This window comes from Schistocerca serialis, chromosome 3, assembly GCF_023864345.2.
Source record: "Schistocerca serialis cubense isolate TAMUIC-IGC-003099 chromosome 3, iqSchSeri2.2, whole genome shotgun sequence".
NCBI classification, from domain to species: domain Eukaryota; kingdom Metazoa; phylum Arthropoda; class Insecta; order Orthoptera; family Acrididae; genus Schistocerca; species Schistocerca serialis.
In genome coordinates, this window is record NC_064640.1 from 573,766,258 (window position 1) to 573,779,595 (window position 13,338).

Genomic DNA, 13,338 nt, shown 5'->3' on the forward strand with positions numbered 1-13,338 from the left:
GACCTAAGGCTAGAGTGAAAACCTCTAGAAGGCAAATGACCAGTTGCGAAATTTCTTGAAAAACTGTACGTGAATCTAATACAGACTTACTTGGGGAGACCAGCTTAGGTTTTGGCGTTAATCAGACAAAGGATTATTTGTTTTTTTTTCTCCTCCACGAGCTTTTGGCAGTCACTGTGCCGCATGGCTGCAGGTTCCTTCCGAACAGTGGGAAGTAGTTACATTAAGAGCGCCATAACACTCCATCGATTTGGAAACGAATTGCTTACCCACAGAAACAGCCTTAGCCGAAGTAGTGTTTCTCAAGAGTTCCGTGGGATAGTGTTAGCAAGAGGAAACATAGCTGACAGTAAAGTTTGAGGACGACGTGGAGGCCTGTTCAGATAGCTTAATGGTTAACGCAATTGCCCGCAGAAAGTTCACTGGAGGTGCATAACAACCCACTCAGGTATCTAGCCATAAGAATTTCATGAACAAACAGAACTTCAAATACGTATTCAGGCGTACAACAGATATAAAAACTGCTTTAAAGAGTTACTGAATGAAGACTGCACAGTGCGAGCAAGCTTCCGTAACACAGGCTGCCATAATATTCAATCTTTCAACGAATAACATTGGTTATGCAGTGTGCTTCAAGGCGTCGTTCTCATTAGTGTCAGACGACACTAGTTTCAGCTACTACTTCGCTTCTAAACTGATCGTAAGTAGTGAAACAGCTATGATAAAAGGTAAGCCTACGCCATGCACCGTGTGGTGGCTGGCGTAGTATATATGTAGATGACACCTTTAACGTTTGAGCTACACTGGAAAAGGCAAGATTCAAATCTTGTAGCTTCTTGTTGATGACCTATGTTTACGTAAAAGTGTACGTTCAGTTGCTACTGTCGGTGTTTATAGCTGGTCAGTAGATAAAGTTAACTGACGAGTCGGATTTTACGAAAAGTGCGAATATTATTTCTATGGCAGTTCTGTAGGACGAGGTGAGGAAATTAGAGGCCGGCTGGTGCGAACGGGTCAGGTTGTCATTTGGTCGGAGCGGGACCAGCCAGTTAAGTCCGTGCACTCGGAAAAGTGGCAAGTGACGGTGAACAATGAAAAGTAAAGGTACCCAATGCTAAATGTAATGTTATATTTCGGTTACACAACAAATAGCACAAATTTAAAGGCTGTCCATTCAAATACCTAAGAATTAAAATTACGAGCAACTTAAAATTGGAACATTCTCAGACAAAATACTACGTTCTATAGGCCGAATGCTTAAAAGATGCAACAAACCAATTGAAGGCTGCGTACCCTACGTTTGTCCACGTCTGCTAGAGCACTGCTGTGCAGTATGGGATCCTTATCATGTAGGACTGACTGAACACACCGAAAAAATTAAAAGCAGGGCAGGTAGTTCTTTAATGCTACGAAGCAGGGACGGTTCCAGGGATATGATACGTGAGTTGGTGTGGCAATCATTAACATAATGTTTTTCGTTGCTGCGAGATACACTAGCGAAAGGAAATGATTAACTTCTTCCTTCGAATGCGAAAGTATTTTCTCGACGCCCACTTACACCGGGAGAAAGGATCGTAGTAATGAAATAAGAGAAACCAGTTTGCATGGATGGAATAAATTGCTTGTTTCCCCATGCGTTGTTAGTTTAGAACGGTAGAAAAGCAGTAGGAAAGTGTTAGTTTTTAATATAGCTGCATGGTCAGCCACCGTTTACAAAGTAAAATTAAAGCAATGAGCCCTCGGTCTCAAAAAGGTCTTTTGACCTAGGTTTCGGCACTACTATGAGTGCCTCCATCAGAAGTAAAACATTCAAACTGGCGTGCTACTGTAGCTCGACATGTGAGCAGCCCATAGTGGCTTGCCTTCTACATATTGTTTTTAAAAAAATTTTTAACTAAAGCTTTGTCGCTTGATATTTATTTTATACGTGACATGCCAGTTCGATTGTTTCGCTTCTGATGAAGGCATACGTAGTCAAAACCTAGGTGAAGACTTCTTTTGCGACAGAGGGCTGTTATTGCTTTAACTTTATTTAGTAGGAAAGGGGTTTAATGAACCCTCTGTCAGGCACATAATGTGATTTGCATAGTCACGTATATGTATTAGGCAAGGGTATCCCATCTCCAGCGGGACCATACTTAAAAAACTGCTGTGTTAAAACCATACTTCAGGTCAGATGTGTAGCAGCTTTACAAATAGAACCTATCTTTCTTCCTATGTGGAAATGGCTGACGAACTTAATCTTCAGTAAAATACTTGCTTCTAATTGCCCACATCGAATACGATGTGCTTGATTGTTTATTTTTCCTTCTTTGCAAGTCGAAAAAAATGGTCCTGTAATATCGCAATCAGTGAGTCTCAAACCTTTCCATCGTCCGAGGAAACCATATCCATGGATCCTACTGAACATTCTACACACATCCGAATTAGAAATTCTGACGTATTATTCCCATTCATTCTAAAGGTACAAGTACCATTTAAATTGCCTTTCTAATCGCTCTGAAGTCCAAATACCCTAATTTTTGAAGAGTTCTTGAATACAAATGTATCTTTCCACAAAAACAGAAGGCTGACAGCTCGATCTTCCTATCTACCTACCTGCAGTTTCTATCCAAACACAAGTGAAGGTAGTGATACAGCGCGAAGCCTCCACTTGTGTAACTAGTTTTTATATATTTATTGGTTAATATTTTCCATTTTTGTTCCAGGTTTCCTTCAATAAACTGTGAATCTCCGATAATGGATGAGGTGAGTGCAGTGTAAGACAGCATATAAATGTAAAACTCTTTTCTATTTAACAGCTTCTTACCGTTGTTTTGGTCAGTGTACATAATTTTGAAAAAAACCTCCATAATGAATTTTCCGTCTGCGTGGGGTGACGGCGGCGCTGATTCGAAGCTTCTCTGGTAAATCTACTTGTGATTGTATGAAGGTAGGAAGAGGGAAACTGGCCAAAGTAAAAACTGTGAGCACGGGATGAGTCGTGGGCGGGTAGCCCAGTTGGTAGACCACTTCTCCAGAAAGTCAAATTCCAGACCTGTTTAGGCACACAGTTCTAATGTGCCAGGAAGAGTGTAAAATTTCAGTTTCAGTTGTATTCAATTTATTTGAATTGAGAACATGAGTATCTGAATAGGTCGGATTTGAAAAGGCAATGACGTCAATTATGTCTGGATATTATTGTGAAATATTCGTAGGAAACGGGCAGTTTTCCTTCTGCTGTAAATATTGCAGTATTGAGGTCAGTTCCACACTCCGTAAGGTAGTCCAACGGCGTCGAGCTATGATCTGTAGCTATCACGAAAACGTTCAAATGTTTCGCGGCCAGATTCAGATTACTGAAGTTAAATTTTCAATGCACAGAAGTGACCCAGAAAACTTAGACGAGCAGTAAACAATTTTTAGTTTCTAGCAAACGCGGGGAAAAGCAGCTTGTCAGTAAACAATAACGAATAAACCAATAATACTTACTTGGAACGATTTGTAAAGGTTCACTGACGCAATGTCTACTCCTATGAAAACTGTGACTACAAATATTTTCGAAAACTCGGACTGTTTTTGTAATCTTCAATCCGAAGACTGGTTTGATGTAGCTCTTCGTGCTAGTATATCCTGTGCAACGTTTTCGTCTGCTAAGTACTACGACCTATATCGATTTGGACTTCCTGTACCCTTGGTCTCCCTGTAACCCCCTCCAACCCCCCCCCCCCCCCCCCCACTCCCAACCACTTCCTTTAAATACCAAATTGACGATTCCTTGATGATTCTGAAAGTCCTGTCAATCGATCCCTTCTTTTAATCAAGTTGTGACATGGATATTTCTCCCCTCAATTCGATTAAATACCTCGTTACGCGATATACCCATCTAATTTTGAGCATTTTGCTATAGCACCACATTCAAATGCGTTATTGTAGTGTTTGAAATCTCAAGTTTCCCTACCACACAGGGCCACACTACAGACACAGAAAAGACTACCTTACCCTTAAATTATTACGTATAAACAAATTCTCTATTTCGGAAATGGTTTTCTTCGTGTTACCAGTCTGCCTTGTATATTCACTCTGCTTTAGCCATTATCAGTTGCTTCCTTCCCAAATAGCAAAAATTCTCTTAGCGTTCCGTTTCTCAATCTAATTCCCTCTGCATAGCCAGATTCAATTTCACTAAATTCCCTTTCCGTTGATTCACATTCGTTAATGTCCACTTTGACCTGTTTCCCATGCGCTCGCTATACACACCGTTTAATAGCCCTTCAGTCCTCTGCTGTCTGTGACAATAAGAATGTCACTGGTAAACCTCGGCTATTATTTCTTCACCCTGAAGTTTCGTTTTTTCTCCAAATTATTCTTTGGTTTTATTTACTGCTTGCTCAACGTACGGATTTATAAGATCTAGGATATGACCAACACTGCCTCTCTCCCTTCTCAATCACTGCTTCCCTTTCATGTATTTACCGTTAAGACTGCCATCGGGTTTCTGTAAAAGTTATATATAATTATCTGCCTAAGTTTTGTGTTTTATTCTTACTACCTTCCAAATTTTAAAGTGTATTCAAGTCGACATTGTCAAACTTTCCTAATATTGCTATAAACGTAATTTGGATGCAACTTATCTTCTAGTACACGTAGTAGGGTCAGTATTCGGTGTTAAAGCATTTCTCCAGAACCCAAACGAAACTTTCCGGAAGTCGGCTTTTACCAGTTCTTCCATTCTTCTGTAAATAATTCGTGTCAATATTTTGCAACCATGAGTTACTAAAGTGATAGCTCGCTATCGCTCACACCTGTCTTCCTTGGATCAGGAATTAGTACATTCTTTAAGTCTGAGGGTATTTCGCCTCTCGTACATCTTGCACACCAAATAGAGGAATTTTGTCATGGCTGGCTCTCCATAGGATATAAATTCTGAGGAATGTTGTCTACTCAAGGGTTCATGTTTACATTGCTTTTAGTGCTCTGTCAAATTCCTCTCGTAGTATTGTCTCAGATCTCACGTTCAGTTACTTGGACTTCCCGTTCGGTAATAGAGCCATAAAGTTTTTTCCCTTTATACATTCTGTGTATTCCTTCCACCTTCCCCTTTGATGTGTACTAGCTTGCCACCTGAACTCGTGATAATCATGTAGTTCTTTCTCCTAAGATGTTACAATTTTCTTATAGGCGGAACATACCCTCCCCTAGTAATATGTACTTTACAGCCTAGAATTTGTCTAGTCGTTCCTGCTTAGCCATTTTCATCTTTAAGTTTTAAATATATTTATTGCATTTAGCCTGCTTTCATAAATTAACTATCCCCTGTGATACTCAGGGATTGTTACTAGACTTCGTCTTTTTTATCTGTGCAAGCCTCTGTTGCTTCCACATTTCACTTCTCAAAGCTATAAGTTTGTGTTGTTTCACTTTCTCCTGTTTCAGTCCAACGTTTTCTAATGATTCTTCCGAAACCAACACTATCTGGTTCTTCAAATTTATTCGGGCCCCATTTTCTTACTTTCATACCTATTTGCAATATCAGATTAAATATGCAGTTATTAACAATAAATTATGGTCAGCCCACTAATGCCACTGTCAATGTCTTAATTCAGAACCTGCTTCCGAAATATTATGCAAACCATCAGACACCTTCTGGTGTCCCCAGGTCTTCTGTCATGATTCTTAAATAGTGTTAGCGATGGTTAAATCATGCTGTGTACAAAATACTACTAGGCGGTTCCTGTTTCCATTTCCCTCATTTTCCTACTGTCGAATTTATAATCACCTATTTAAATTGAATTTTCATATACCTTGACTATTTCAAAAATTTCATAATATATTTTCTCTCATCTTTGGAGCTAGTTGACATAAAACTTGGACTGCTACAGTTTCTATCTTCGTTACGATGTGTTCACTCCATTCATCGTAGCTGACCCACATTCTTAGTTTCGTATTCGTTTTTTGGCCTACTTCTGGATTACTTCTATTTGATTTTATGTTGGTTAACTCGCACTACGTGATGAAAGTATTTGTGTTCCTGCCACTGAACTGCACTTATTCTTACCGACTTCAACAAATCCATTCCTTTTTAACCTATCTAACCTGCATACCGGATTAAGGGATCTAACATCACATTCTATACTCCGACCTGTAGAATACCAGTTCAGTTATTTCTGGAGAAGTCTTCTTTACAAGACCCCACTTGGAACTCTGAATGGGGGATTGTTTTATCCAAGAGGAATCCATCACAATAAGCCATATAATAGAATACCTTGCTTAGGCAATTGTCAACAGCATGAACAAATTTTACAAAATGTATCATACTGTGCTGTCTGTAATGTTACTTTATTTTGCTGCCGGTTTCGTTTCTGAACCACCATAAACAGCAGCTGTAAAACATACGAAAGTGGACAGTGGCAAACGAAATACGAAGAAAAGAGAAAAAATTAAATCGATCGAAATACTCACGAAAATTACCACATGTAATAAGCTACATGTCATACATACATTGACAGAAGTTGCCACAAAAGGCATAACTGCCAAGAAAAATCCAAAATTGTCAAAAGATTAAAATATGACAAAACATCGATGAGCATCAAAAAGACAAAGAAGTACCAAGACAAAGATGAGTCATGACAATACAAAGAAGTTGCCATTAAATACTTCTGTGATTATCAGCTTAAGTTATGCACGTGACTGATACTACATAAAACACCAATAAAATACGATGTAAGATAAACAGGATTGATGACTGTAAGAATATAAAATATTTTACAATCCAGTCAAATTCAAGCATATAAAATAAAAGCTACAGAGCAATCCATGAAATTCAAATCAGTCAAGCCATATCTGACGAAAATAGTCAGATTAATGGGAAGTAAATAAAATTTTTAGGAGTGAAGGAAAATACAAAAGGAATGTAGAATATGTAGATGACAAACATCTAAAATTTTATGCATATGCTACAATCTAACCAGAAATATTTTATGAAGAAACATGCTACACTTTGGTTAGAAAAATGTCATCTAAATGTCTACACAATCAGGAAATGAAATTAAATTTCGTACAGATCAAAATTAATAGATATAAGGTATGAATCTACACTTACACATTGAATAAAAATATTTAATCGACATTACTAAAGTGTCATAAGCCAAAATAAAGAACTAGCCTACAGACAATAATTAAAAAAGGAAGAGAAACACTCAATTACAAAATCGAAATACAGATATCATATGAATATACAGGGTGATTCAAAAAGAATACCACAACTTTAAAAATGTGTATTTAATGAAAGAAACATAATATAACCTTCTGTTATACATCATTACAAAGAGTATTTAAAAAGGTTTTTTTAACTCAAAAACAAGTTCACAGATGTTCAATATGGCCCCCTCCAGACTCTCGAGCAATATCAACCCGATACTCCAACTCGTTCCACACTCTCTGTAGCATATCAGGCGTAACAGTTTGGATAGCTGCTGTTATTTCTCGTTTCAAACCATCAATGGTGGCTGGGAGAGGTGGCCGAAACACCATATCCTTAACATACCCCCATAAGAAAAAAATCGCAGGGGGTAAGATCGGGGCTTCTTGGAGGCCAGTGATGAAGTGCTCTGTCACGGGCTGCCTGGCGGCCGATCCATCGCCTCGGGTAGTTGACGTTCAGGTTTCATAACTATCCTTTTTCGTAGGACTCTCCATACAGTTGATTGTGGAATTTGCAGCTCTCTGCTAGCTCTACGAGTCGATTTTCCTGGGCTGCGAACAAATGCTTGCTGGATGCGTGCTACATTTTCATCACTCGTTCTCGGCCGTCCAGAACTTTTCCCTTTGCACAAACACCCATTCTCTGTAAACTGTTTATACCAACGTTTAATACACCACCTATCAGGAGGTTTAACACCATACTTCGTTCGAAATGCACGCTGAACAACTGTCGTCGATTCACTTCTGCCGTACTCAATAACACAAAAAGCTTTCTGTTGAGCGGTCGCCATCTTAGCATCAACTGACGCTGACGCCTAGTCAACAGCGCCTCAAGCGAACAAATGTACAACTAAATGAAACTATATAGCTCCCTTAATTCGCCGCCAGATAGTGCTTAGCTCTGCCTTTTGTCGTTGCAGAGTTTTAAATTCCTAAAGTTGTGGTATTCTTTTTGAATCACCCTGTATTTTGAAGTGAAAAAACCAGGGATACAAAGAGAAAAATAATCTTGTCACAATTTCTAATTTTTCTTGTCAATTGTTTCTATGATAACTTAAGTTAAAGCGTGTACGACATGTGATACATCTGATAATTTTCGTATTTAGATTCATCGGCATTTCGTTTTGTATTGTCACATTGTCCACTTTCGTGTGTTGTTGTTACCGTCGATGATGGTTCAGAACTAAAACCGGTAGCAAAATAAAAGTACATTACAGACAGCACAGTGTTATGCACCATATAATAGTTGCATGTTTTCGAAAAAGTGACGAATGTAGCTTCTACCTTGGTTTCAGCTGTCACGATTCATAGTGTTCAAAATGTTCTCCAGATATGATTCATTCGTTTCCCTTTAATCTTGTACTGTTTTTCTTTTTGAGTGCGAGAATAGTGCTGTCTTTGTTAGCAATAGTTATGGTTTTAACAAACTGGTATGTCTTAATGTTTCTTAAACCATCATTAGTGTTTCATACAGGTCTGCGGTGCAAAATGGCACAAATTGTCTCTACCAGATTTCCAATACCACTTCCGGCACTTTAATTCAGCTAACGTAATTTTGCCACGTTTTTTATAACTCTGTAATAGTAATGTAATAAGTAAAAATCTTAAATTTATTCATGGGAATCGGAACCACCTCAACTCCCCTTCCGCCCCGCCCCCAATGCATCCAGGGGGCCTCACAATTACTGTATGTATGTCCTTATCTGATACAGGACCCTCTAGCCCTTGCAGCAGCACTTGTTTCTGTGCTGCAAACCCAGTCCATCATTTTCCCTTAGCATCACTAGACTACATTCACTCGCCTGGCAGTTTGGGAACCCTTCTACTACTTCCCCCACGTACGCTTCTGGGATGTTGTCTCCCATCTGGTTACAGATGCAAATCCCCCAACCCACAGCTTTTGAAGAAAAATTATCCTCTAGCATCTCACCAGAACAAGATCTCTTATAGATGCTCCCTTCCCAAGTTTCAATCTACAAGTAAGTCTTCACAGATATCTAAATCTAAGAACAAGTAATAGTCCTTAAAGCAGACTCTGGTGGTCCCAGTCCACCAGAACTGGCGTGTTCTGCCTCTGTCTGGTGGCTCCAGGCCACATAACCTGATACAGAAACCACATGTATTGATACCATCTCCTTGCAACCATTGGGAGCAAGTGGCCTTGGGTGTGGCCTTGGGTGTGGCCTTGGGTGTGGCCTTGGGTGTGGCCTTGGGTGTGGCCTTGGGTGTGGCCTTGGGTGTGGCCTTGGGTGTGGCCTTGGGTGTGGCCTTGGGTGTGGCCTTGGGTGTGGCCTTGGGTGTGGCCTTGGGTGTGGCCTTGGGTGTGGCCTTGGGTGTGGCCTTGGGTGTGGCCTTGGGTGTGGCCTTGGGTGTGGCCTTGGGTGTGGCCTTGGGTGTGGCCTTGGGTGTGGCCTTGGGTGTGGCCTTGGGTGTGGCCTTGGGTGTGGCCTTGGGTGTGGCCTTGGGTGTGGCCTTGGGTGTGGCCTTGGGTGTGGCCTTGGGTGTGGCCTTGGGTGTGGCCTTGGGTGTGGCCTTGGGTGTGGCCTTGGGTGTGGCCTTGGGTGTGGCCTTGGGTGTGGCCTTGGGTGTGGCCTTGGGTGTGGCCTTGGGTGTGGCCTTGGGTGTGGCCTTGGGTGTGGCCTTGGGTGTGGCCTTGGGTGTGGCCTTGGGTGTGGCCTTGGGTGTGGCCTTGGGTGTGGCCTTGGGGGTGGCCTTGGGGGTGGCCTTGGGGGTGGCCTTGGGGGTGGCCTTGGGGGTGGCCTTGGGGGTGGCCTTGGGGGTGGCCTTGGGGGTGGCCTTGGGGGTGGCCTTGGGGGTGGCCTTGGGGGTGGCCTTGGGGGTGGCCTTGGGGGTGGCCTTGGGGGTGGCCTTGGGGGTGGCCTTGGGGGTGGCCTTGGGGGTGGCCTTGGGGGTGGCCTTGGGGGTGGCCTTGGGGGTGGCCTTGGGGGTGGCCTTGGGGGTGGCCTTGGGGGTGGCCTTGGGGGTGGCCTTGGGGGTGGCCTTGGGGGTGGCCTTGGGGGTGGCCTTGGGGGTGGCCTTGGGGGTGGCCTTGGGGGTGGCCTTGGGGGTGGCCTTGGGGGTGGCCTTGGGGGTGGCCTTGGGGGTGGCCTTGGGGGTGGCCTTGGGGGTGGCCTTGGGGGTGGCCTTGGGGGTGGCCTTGGGGGTGGCCTCACCAGGTACTGGTAGCGTTATTCTCAAGTGGAATCATAGTGATGTTTACCACTACCTCACTGTTACCTCTCGTGCATTTCCCCTGATTCTTGTAACACCCTCTGTGAAAACTTCATTCGTAGCTATGTGGACCCCTACCCTCCATGTCTATAGGAACTGTTTTAAGAATTGCCCTGGCAATGTTGTGAAGAGTTTGTGTACATTTTAAACTATGTTTTCAGTGAACATGTGCCACTCCACACATCTTCGAAGGCTATGGTTGTATCTCCCTCCTGATGGTGAAGTCACAGAATGTGTTGTATCTGTTGTATGCACTGCTGTCAGCTTCCTACACCTTTCCAACTCCCTGTTCAATTCTGTGTTCGTAATCACTTGTGGGGTAGAACCATATCCACTGACTACAGCAAAATTATCGAAAACTTACTTACAGAGCTCTATTCTTGTCTTGAATACTGGTGCACCCACACTTGTATGGCACATGGCTTTTATTTGGCTATAGTTTTTTTCATTTGCAGCCCTAGTGTTCCCACTCCATCCGTTAAGGAGTCCATGATGAACTGTGTAACTGTGATCACTCCCAAATCATCCTGTCCTTCCCTCACCATCTCTTGTGGGTAGCCCATCTGGGTGGATGACCACAAGCCTGACGAGAATACCTTAACCTCTGCCATTACTCTTAGCACCCCACCACACAGAGGTATGAATGTCATTGAACAAGGCACAAGTGCAGTCAGTCTATCGGCAGCTGACTTAGCATTCTCCTATTACTCAGGATCCCCCTATCGGAAGACAGTACGTTGTTGGACCTCGGAAATTGTCATGGCCATCAGTGATCGCAAGATAGGCTTTCCAGTGCCAAAAGCCACATGCATCGATGGAGCATCTCATTGTCTTGGAACTGTACGTGAATGGGTCTGCTATCTAATAAAACGACATAAACAAGGATGCTGGGAAGTATTACTGCTGTTGATTTATGTACTCGTTCTCAGCTTTGGGCAGTTCAGACCTCTACGGATGCTAGTCCCCACAGGTGTACCTCGTATCTCCTAGAATGGTGCTGTCTGCACTGATCCAAACACTGTCACCGAACATTTTGCTTTGCATTACGTGCCAGCATCTGTGGTTGAGATTCATCAGCCTGCATTTCATGTCCTCAAACAGCAGGTGGAGCCCCCCCCCCCCCCCCAAGGGGTCCACAACTCTTTTGTGGATACGTGTGTAGCGAGCACGGGACCCCGAGCTAATGTGGCCCTCCTCCCTTTCCAGGTTGCATACCCTCCCTTTCCGCATCCTTACCCGTCCATCTTCGCCCACCCCCTCACCTCTAGCTCTTTCCTTCCCTTTCTCCCCCTCTGGGAGTATGGTTCATGCCTACGTCCGGAGACGGACGCTCGAAACTGTTACAATCTCCTTGCTTTCTATACTTGCCAGTCTTCGTCCTTCCTCTGTCCTCTTTTCCTCCCCTCTTCTCTTTGCCCTTTTCTCCACTTTGGCGTTTGAGACCCCTCTTCTTTCCTTTCCCTTTCTCTTCTTTCCTCGCTGTGCATGTCTGAAGGCCGAACCACGCACTTCCATGCGTAGCCGGTGACGGGGTAACGCGTAATTCACCGCCCCGGGTAGACAGGTAGGACACGTACGTACCCCCTGGTAACGGCCAGGCCCAGGGAGGGGTGATTACCCGAGCTGATACCTTCCGAAAGTGCCGATTGGTCCCTCCGTCCCTTTGTTGGGAGGTGTGACCTGAGGTGTGAACAATCACCTAAGGCGGGAGTGCCCTCAGAGAGGGCCCCCACAAGGGAGGGGCGCGCCATCAGAGACGCCGGTAATCATGGGGGATTCTTCCGCAATGGTTTCCTCACCTTCCACTATGTCTGATCACAAGCGTAAGTTCACTGAGTCTCAGCCACAGATAGTTCTCCCATCGTTGCCACAGTTCCTTGTTTCTCGGTCTGATGAAGGTCACGACTTCTCCACGTCAACCCTTTCATTATTCAGAAAGGTGTCGACGCAATTACAGGTCCTGTAAAGTCTTGTTCCAGATTACGGAATGGCACCCTGTTGTTGGAAAGTCAGTGCCCTCCAGGCACAAAAATTGCTGCGTACCTCACTACTACACACCTTCCCTGTACGGGTGGAACCGCACCGTACATTAAATTCCTCGCGTGGAGTCGTTTATACACGCTCCCTCGATGGATTTTCTGACGAAGAAATTCAGCACCACCTGTCTGACCAGGGCGTAACGGCTGTCCATAGGGTTATGAAAAGGGTTGACACGAACATCATTCCAACCCGCACTACCTTCTTGACCTTCGACAAAGTTCAACTCCCATCGAAAATCAAAGCAGGCTATGAGATAATTTCCGTTCGCCCTTACGTCCCAAACCCTACACGTTGCTATCAGTGTCAGCGGTTCAATCACACCAGCCAGTCCTGTTCCAATCCAGCCAAATGTGTTACGTTTGGCAAGGATGCCCATGAGGGTGCTTGTCCACCTCCATCCCCTCGCTGCATCAACTGTATGGGAGACCACGCTGCTTCCTCTCGAGATTGCCCGGTTTTTAAGGACGAAAAGCTCATCCAGGAAATTAGGGTGAAGGAAAAGGTGTCGAACTTTGCTGCTCGAAAATTATTCGCCAGTCGAAAGCCTACCGTGCCTCAGACAGGAAAATACAGCACTGTCCTTGCTTCTCCTCGGCCAACAAAGGAGGCGGCCACGCAGACTTGCGACCTCACCTTCAGTGCCACGGTCGTCAGATCGGCCAGCGCCGAGATCGCCCGTTCAACCTCACCACTTTCGCCGGCACACTCTCTGGCTCACCCTTCGTCGGGTTCTGCTAAATCTCGAGCCCAAAAGTCAGACACACAGACTTCAAAAAAAGAGCATACTCGTGAATAGTTTTTATGTACCCCAACTTCCCAACCATTGGTTCCTCCTTCATCTGAACATCATACTTCCAAGAAGGCTACAAAGAAACCCAGTTCCTC

At 43.9% G+C, this 13,338-nt stretch overlaps 1 protein-coding gene across 1 annotated transcript in view; it reads right to left on the bottom strand.

Moving 5' to 3' along the window:
• The window catches only part of LOC126471024 (trichohyalin-like), a 95,618-nt gene that overhangs the window by 59,461 nt on the left and 22,819 nt on the right, over window positions 1-13,338 (bottom strand). Inside the window, exon 2 of the mRNA XM_050099085.1 lies at window positions 9,312-10,361. Coding sequence (XP_049955042.1) covers window positions 9,312-10,361 — 1,050 coding nt within the window. The remainder of the gene's footprint in view (window positions 1-9,311; window positions 10,362-13,338) is intronic.